Source organism: Manis pentadactyla, chromosome 8 (assembly GCF_030020395.1).
Source record: "Manis pentadactyla isolate mManPen7 chromosome 8, mManPen7.hap1, whole genome shotgun sequence".
Taxonomy (NCBI): Eukaryota; Metazoa; Chordata; class Mammalia; order Pholidota; family Manidae; genus Manis; species Manis pentadactyla.
This window is the reverse complement of record NC_080026.1, coordinates 96452465-96460996: the sequence shown is the minus strand read 5'-3', so window position 1 is coordinate 96460996 and position 8532 is coordinate 96452465. Positions and strand designations below refer to the sequence as shown.

At 45.3% G+C, this 8532-nt stretch overlaps 1 protein-coding gene across 4 annotated transcripts in view; it reads right to left on the bottom strand.

Moving 5' to 3' along the window:
• Positions 1–750: 750 nt before the first annotated feature.
• Positions 751–8532, bottom strand: part of VCL (vinculin) — a 98494-nt gene continuing 90712 nt past the window's right edge. For 2 of the 4 annotated variants that reach the window (XM_036928606.2, XM_036928608.2), the window contains exons 19-22: positions 7759–7962; positions 5590–5793; positions 5114–5218; positions 751–2894 (exon numbers count right to left, since the gene is read on the bottom strand). In XM_036928606.2, coding sequence (XP_036784501.1) covers positions 2748–2894; positions 5114–5218; positions 5590–5793; positions 7759–7962 — 660 coding nt within the window. In that variant the 3' untranslated portion in view covers positions 751–2747. The remainder of the gene's footprint in view (positions 2895–5113; positions 5219–5589; positions 5794–7758; positions 7963–8532) is intronic. The other 2 variants (XM_036928609.2, XM_036928610.2) reach the window with 1 other exon arrangement.

The window sequence follows — 8532 nt, the reverse complement described above, 5'->3', positions numbered from 1 at the left end:
AAAAATGAGACCATCAGTACTGTTTTCACATATTACTGAGCTAATACATAGCCTTGGACATTTCCCTTTAACTCAAGCAGGCTGGAATCTGCCTCCAGAGTCAACAACTTTTCTAAGTTAAAGCAGTGACAAGGGCAGTCAGCAGCACAAACTATTGCCTTTTAATGACACTTACCTCTTCCAGATCTAGGAAATAACGCAAAAACAGTGATGTCCCAGCTCTGTCCCAAGAACGTGCTCCTGCTCTTTTAAGCAGGGCTTCCTCAAGCAAGTAGAGTATGTCCCCAAAAGCTAGCTCTGCCTCATTGCCCTGGTGGATCCCCGACAACCCTATTGTTCTGTATTAGGCTTTAGAATATGAAAAACAGACTTGTGGTAATCCTGCACATCTAACAGCTTCAGCTTCTTAGGGGATAGTGATGGTCTCCATAACAGCTAGAATCTTCTAAGAGGAAGACAGATTACTTCAACCAGGGGATAATCCACTTCATCTGGCTACTTTCCTCCTATTGTTAACCATTGTCACTTCTGCTCCTTCTAGTATATAATCCCCAAAGTTGTCTTTTATTACACAGATCCTTGTTAAGGAAATATACAACCAGTGGTTTCAACTAATACCAGTACATCAGATTAAATAAAAATCTTTAGTTTACAGATCTTGAGGATTAGTTTCAGTGGCTATTCTTCAAAACAAAGGAGAAACCTGACTGAAAAGTTCTTGCTGAAATAACATACGCATTATTTAAAGCATTATGTATATAAATGTACTTTATTGTTTTAAACAGAAGAAGAGGCAGAAAATATTTGCATATAACAAATTCTGCTTATAAATGTTTTTTAGTGGTGATGTCTCTAATCTGCATTCAGGGAATTTTTTTATTTGCTTCACTGTGTCTAGAGCACTGATATTAGTGAAAAGCACATTGGCACACAGTATAAACCAGTGTCTCAAAACACCAGAAGAACTTGGAGAGCAAACAGGATTTCTCTTATTTTCAATTAATCTTTAGTAAAAAACAAAAGGGGATCTTTGGCATAGATTCATACTTTAAAGGCATTAATATTGCATTTATATCAGGTAAGCAACTATACATATAAGCTGAGGGCCTTGAAAATAATCAGTAAAGGAAACAGAGGAAGCCTGAGAGTACAGTACCAACTTAAGTTTTACACATTCAGTGTTAGGATCTAACACAGGGAAGGTAGGAAGAAAGGACATTCAGGCAAGGTTCTTACTTTTACTCATCCAGTTCTGGCTTTGGGAAGAAATCTGGTTTCATGTGCTGGGGAATGCTTAGACAGCAGTGACACGTGCAAAAAAGGAGAAACTGCCTTCTCTCTCACTTTGCTACAAGTCTTATGGTGATAATTAAACATACCCATTACTCTCTTCAACAGTCATACTTGGGAGGGAGAAGAGGATGAAGGGGTCTTAGCTGTAATTGGTTGAGGGAGGTAGAAATTGCTGAGGACTCTTTCCCATTGAGTCATCCCCAGTAGTGCCAGAATTGCAGTCTGCAAGTACCACTCTCCCTTAGGCAGGAGTGTCTTTCAGACAGGATTGCCTTTCTGGTAAACACTCCTGGAGGACAAGCACCAATTCTTAGGACTCAGTTTCAAATGAATAAAAAGGATTGTTCAAAATTACAGGATGAGTAAACATAATGTTCCTCATGTAATTGTAGATTAATGATACCAAAAAAAAAAAAATTACAGGATGAACAAATACCTATCTTAAAATCTTGTTTAGGAAGGGTGTCAGGGAAGAATACAAAAGTTAGGAGACATGATTTGGTTAAAAATTAAATGCAGCATCTCAGCTCAGAACAGTACAAGCTAAGAATGAATGATAAGGCCTCAGCACAGACCTCTGCAGGCAGTGACAAAGCATGGAGTGCCTGGGAGCGGCCCTGCTGAGAGCACAGGCAGCACCATGCCTGGCTGCCCTGCCTCTCCAGTGGCAGAGCGCACCAGGACACACAGTGTGTGCGTGGGACGGCTGCCCTGGCAGGCCGAGGTGGGATGTGGGGTGGGCAGCTTCCCAAGCACAGACACTGCTCAGGGGCATAGTAAACACAGAACCAATCATGTGATTCTGTGATTTCCACCTGACAGAGTGAAATGTGGTTTTGTACTGTGGGAAACTAGAGGATTAAACTAGGAAAGGACAGGAACAGAATCCAGGCCCCAGATGTTGGGGCTCCCCAGAGGCCACCTTCCCCTGAAGCAGCAAAGCTCACTTCTGAAAAGGACCCAGGTAGCACAGGCAGGGTCAGCAGCAACATAAAGAGCCCAAAACAAATTTTGGAAGCACAGTGATTTCCTTAACTGACCTGCCTGGGCCCTGAATCTTGAGAGCCTGGCAGAAACAATGGGAGCAAGAAAAAGGAGAACAGACAGGGAACTGTCCACTGGCGGACAAGGGTGGAGCACAGTGCCTGGCTAGTGTTCACTCTTGGATTCTGAGCTTACGTGAAGTCCATGGGCTAGAAACCCAGTCTGCCTATTGGGACAGAGTGTGCACAAGTGTAACTGTGTTTGGAAATACAGGCTTTATACGGAGACAGATTTCAGAGTGTCCGTGATAATAGCATAAATGTTTTCTAATGTGAAGAGGCCCCATTCCTTTCTGTTTTGTCAGGCCACGATGTGGCTTTCCACCCCCTGGCAATTCTGGGCACTTCTGGGGCTCAGAATATTTTTCTATTTAGTAGGGGTTTCTGTGCCATCCAGGTTCAACCAGGTGCCTACTGGTACCAGGGAGTCTTTCTAACCCAGCGCAGTGTAAATCCAGCATCTGTTCGAATTTTGATTGAAGCAGCTTCTGCTTCTCGAACGGTCTCCTTCACAGACTGCATGAGGTTCTGGGCATTGTGAACCAGCATCTCTGTGGCCTGCAAGGAAAAAGGAGCTTTCCGTTACTCAGTGCCTGACATAGCCCTGCCTCCAAAACAGGCTTAAGACAGGAGTGGACCACCGTTCACCCTGTACTTGTCACATTCCTCATACTTGTCACATCACTGCTGGTTTAGGAAGATCACCAAAAACAACCCAAAAGAGGAGCATCACTGATTTTTTCCTGTACCCTCAGTCCACCTCTGGCATATAAGCTTCCTGGCCTTCAAACAAGCTCCCGCCTTGGGCTCTTGCTGTTCCCTCTACCTGGAATGTCCTTCCCTCAGGTATCCCATGGCTTGCCCTCAGCTCCTTCAGATCTTCGCTCAACTGTCACCTTGGTGAGGCTTTTCCCTGATCACCTTATGTAATCACAAACACCTTCCCAACTCCCAGCACTCGTCATCCAGGTTTTCCCTGGTAGAGCCCATATATACTAAGTGATGTTTTACCTAGGTTGGTGGTTTTATCTGGTTTTCTCTAAACTTTCAGTTCCATAGGGGCAGAGATTTTCATCAGTTGTTTACTGCTCTTCCCCAGTACTAGGACTGTGCCTGGCACATAAGAGATATTTCATAAACATTTAACTGCTGATTTTTAAAAAGAGCTGACTACCTTATAAATCCATGAAAATCCAAATACATAAATGTTCTAATACACAAACTTACAGGACTAGGGATTACACTGGTACTCCACCACAGAAGCTCAAGGAATTTACCAATCCATTAGCCCAGTAATCTTTTTTTTTTAATTCTTAACTATTTTTGAGCCACAGACCTTTTGAGGATTTAATGAAGGCTGTGGATTCTCCCCAGAAAAATGTTCATGTGTGCAAAATTTAAGCATTTAATTTCAGAGACTTCATTGAGTCTGAGACATAACTGGGGACTTGAATTCCTGGTCAGTTTATCTTTCACTTAGTCAACAAAGAGGCTGAGGCCCAGAGGGAGACTTGCCAACCAAACAAAATAGTCAGGATGAGGACTCAAAACTTCAGACTTGTAGTCCTATGTTTCTTCCATTCTACCAGTCAGTTTCTACCTTTTTTTATTAGGATATTTAACAGAACATAGATATTGCCAAGATACATTTTTGATAATTGATTTACTAAATGATAAGGTCAGAAACTATGAGTCTTACTTATCCTGTTTTTTTTCCACTTCCTTTTCTTGGGACAGAAGAGATCACATGACAGGAAATAGTCCAGTGCCCAAACCCTGTCTAGAATACTTGGAAGTCAGGGATCAAGATCTAGTTCCCATGGTTTGAGAGAAGAGCGGGGCAGCTTGAGAGCTGTTGGTATTAAAACTTGGTAGTGAAAGTAGTAGTACTGGCGTGAAGGGAACTGGTCTTTTCTCCTCTGAAGTGCCCGTCCCCTGGTCTAGAAGTCGGACACAGTCTCCCAAACTATCTGAGTTTCCCATGGGGAGAGACTGTGTCATTTTTTTTATGGGGCCTAATACAGTGCCAGTTACAGAGGCCACATATGATGAGCCTTGTCTGGCAGTTCAATAAAAGATAATGCTACCTACACCAAGAAGAAATAGGAACTCTGGGCAGGGGCTACTAGAGGGAAGGCAAGGAGAGGAAGAGGTGCTCAAAATGAGGGTTTTCTAAAAGAACTGGGCCACATTTCCAGGAAGCAGGAAAGGAGGACAAACTCCCAGCAAGTGGTTGCCAAGATACATACACAAGAAGCATACATAAGAGAACCCTCCCACCGTCCTTATTTCAATCTATCAAAGAAACCAAAAGAGAAGCACCTCCTTTGAGCTGTCACTGCAGCTTCAGCACAGGTCCCTGAGAAGCCTATTCTATTCATCTTCACTGAGGTACTTACCACCTAAGAGCTATAATGGAGAAATTCTCTCCAGCCAAAAAGATACATGGGTGGAAGTGAACAGGCACTGGAGACCTCGAGAAAGCCAAACCTATTCCAGGGAGGACAAGAACTGAGTGGAGTCCTAACTACTACTGACTCAGACACTTAGCCTCCCAAGGCCTCAATCTCCCACCTGTAAAATGACAAAAGCTGCCCAAGAGCTTTACTTCACCTTCACATTTTGGATGCATCTCCAACACAAATGTGCTCTAGAAGAGTCGAACATTCCATCCCTCATACTGAATATTCACAGGTAAAATTTCCCCAAAGCTGAATTACATTGCTACAAAGTGGCACAGAGCTGCTGGCAAGAAACCAGAAGCAGCAGACACGTACCTGCTCAGACTCCTCATCACTGATGTTGGTCCGGCCCAGCATGGTGGCCTTCACTGTGGACAGGATTTTGAGCTGGGTGCTTATGGTTGGAATTCGCTCACATACCTAAAAGGAAAATTTAGTATGTTTCCATCCCACAAGCATCTTTGGGGTAAGACTTACCCACTGCTGCATTCCCAGTGGCTGGCATGCAGAAAGCATTCAGTAAGTTAGGATTGCACTTGTTTTCTCCCTAGAATCAGTGGAGTCCCTTCACCCAGAAATGGAAGCATTAAAATTCCTTCATTTGAATAGGAAAAAACTTTCCTAAATCTGTCCCAGATACACATGTATTTTCCCTTTCTGCTATTTCCACTCTGAAGTGCTTCCACCTTGTTCACCTAATTTTCTCTGCTTTCTTCCTCCCATACCCCACCTCCAATTCTCACACACATAGACACACACACACACACACACACATTCACACTCCTGAGTACCTGTAAGAGGTTGGTTCTGATCCGCTTATCTGTGCACTGCTTGGCAACCTCCTTGGCCAACCGTGTTACCTCATCTGAGGCCTTGGCGATGTCCTTAGCACACTGAATCAGTGCCCGCTTGGTACCACTGCCCCCTCTTACCAGCCGAGACATTTCAGCCATCAGCAGAGCCATGCGCTTGGCTGCTGCAATGATGTCATTACCCTAGAGAGAAGCAAAGATACAGTGTGAGCTCAGCCCACACACTGGCCAAGTTCGAAGGAAGCAGAAACACAGAGAAAAGAGGAGGGAGCCTGATCTAGCAGCCCTCTGGAAGGGTGAGAAGAGGATAACAGGATTATTCTTGAGTGATATGAATAGCACAGGAGGAACAGAGAGAGAGAGAAGAGTGAGCCAGGGCACTCGCCTCAGCAAAGAGAGGGCCACCGGACTGCAAAAAGGAAGACCTGGATATTAGTCTGAAAGGGCAACATGTGCGCCCCAGGCACAGCACTGAACAAGCACTTCGGCATCTCCAGGTTAATCATGTCAATAAGATGTGGATGGGGCCAAGAGGTTGGTTAAACAGGCATTTTTCTTTCTATAGGGGGAAAGCAGTAGAGCTGGCCTGAGGGGAAGAATACAGAGGAGCCTTTCCAGTTGCTGAAATCATCCTCCTCATCCTTACCCTTGTTACAGATAGCAGCAAGGACTGTCACTGCTGGACTTGGAATTTGAACCAAGAATCTCTTTCCAGCCTTGGTGAGAAAAGATATTTTCTGACGTAGACTGCTCCTGCCCTCCCTCTACTGCCTCTTATTTGTCCTGTCAACCTAAAGGAACATGTTGATTTTTCACATTTAAAAAAGGCCAATAATCAATTCTTCAGTCCCCTCAGCTAAGTGGCTTCAATTAAAGAAACCTTCAGCTAAGAGGATGCTGGAGATGCACCAGGAAAATAAAAATCATGAGTCAAGTTGTAAATGGAATCTCCACCCCAACTAACAGCAGTTTGTTTAGATTTGGCATTTTGGTTCATTAAAACCCTCATTGGTCATAATAACAAAAGGTACATCATGCCCTCAAAAGGCTCATCTTTTGGCTGATAACAAGCAAAAATAACAACTGCAATGTTCAAAACTACCTAAAAGACCAGGCCCTACTGATTTTTCCCCTCATGCTTCTTAATAATGCAGTGAGGCATACACAGACCACGCCACTGTGGGGCACTCTGAGCACCTCCACAGGCTTCGTGAAGTGGCTGATCATTCATGGAGGGAGGTGGGTAACATCTCAGGCAGTAATTGAGGCTGGAAAGAACAGGTACAGGAAAAAGTCTCGAGAACAGGAGCATGTTAGGCCATCCAGGCCCACCTATTCCAGTGCAGACCTGGGATCATGCCCGAATTTCATGACCTTGATTAGAAGACAGTGTGGTGCCCAGGTTAGTTATTACCCATCACTCGTCAAACCCTTTCTTCTTGCAACATGCCACCTTCAAAGGGAAAAAGTGATTACACCCACCCTTCACTCCTCAGTCTCTGAGGCCAAAGTTCTGTTGCCACCTGACCTGCAGCCGTGAGTGCTCTTTGTTCCCCACTTCCACCCCCACCCACCAAAACACCTGGACAAGCAGTCAGTGACCCCTTTCCCTGTGGATTCCCACTAAGGCCAGCATCTGCCACATAGCCAAGTGCAGGGCAGCAAGCAGTCCTCCCCCAGGGCCCTGCACTATAAAGCTGCTTCTCTCCCTGATTAGCTCTGCCTGAGCCATCAGTGAGAGGTCAGCAGGGACAGCAGGTGGCAGGCAAAGCTCAATGGTCAGGCCAGGTAACCTCTTAATGGTCTTCAGTGGTTCCTGACCTGCAAGTCATTGAGGGAGGCATCCACAGCTTCCCAAGAGGTTTAAGGTCCCAATAGTGGCCACAAGGTTGGTAAGAAAAGGAATCATTTCAAAAAGTGACCCCATCTCCCTCTATGCCCCAAACATAAATGCAATCCAATTTATCTGGCATTAGCAGACCTATCAAAGTTGTGAAGGCAGTCCTAACAACAAGGTGCAGACAGACAGATGCCCACCCTGCCCAGACTCACAGGACCCGCACAGATCATGAGTGATGCAGTGTGTCAAGGCTGCACATGGCTGGATGCATATGGAGCAGCCCCGACTGGGGGGGTGCTAATCAGTACCTTACTAGACCACTTGGTAGCTTCCCGATGCAATGACTGAGCAGCAGCCAGAATGGGCTGGTTGACCGGCTGATTGGATGGCATTAACAGCAGCTCAGGTTCGTAATCGTCTTCCATGTCAGGGGGGACAGGGAACCCAACAGCATCAGCCACATCTGCCTCAGCTACAGCACCTCTCCCCACCTCAGCAGCTGGGTTACCCAGCTTTGTTGACAGCAGGAAGGATAAGAAACAGGGACAGTGTTAGTAAGAGCAGTAGGACTTGGGAAATTGGGCTTCAGCTGGTTTAGTAACCAAAGCTTGCCTAGGATGGGAAAGAAAATGGCACAGTCTCCAGGGAACAGGTGACCAGGCTCCACATGGGGAATTCTCTGCCTCCAGCACCAGCGCAGGCCACCCTGTTCACAGCAAGTGAAGAGACTCACCCTAATGCAAAGGGTTTCCACAGAAATATACCACGAAAGCAAGGGGCATTCCTTTTTTATACACCTACTACCAGAGTTAAATTTGCCAGGAGTAGTACTTAATGTCAGAACATTTTGAGGAGTGTAACAGCCAAACAGGGGCTGATTACCTTTAGAAGGAATCCTGAGGAGAAAAGTAAATGCAGCCACACAACCTGCTTTGAACAGAACAAAGTGAACAACACCCAGCTGGCTCACATGGACACGCTCCGCCTGGACACATGAAGTGACTTGGGTCAGCTCTGCAGCTGCCAGACAGACACATGTTATTTCCTTCAGGAGTTAAAAGTACCAGAATTAAAACTACATC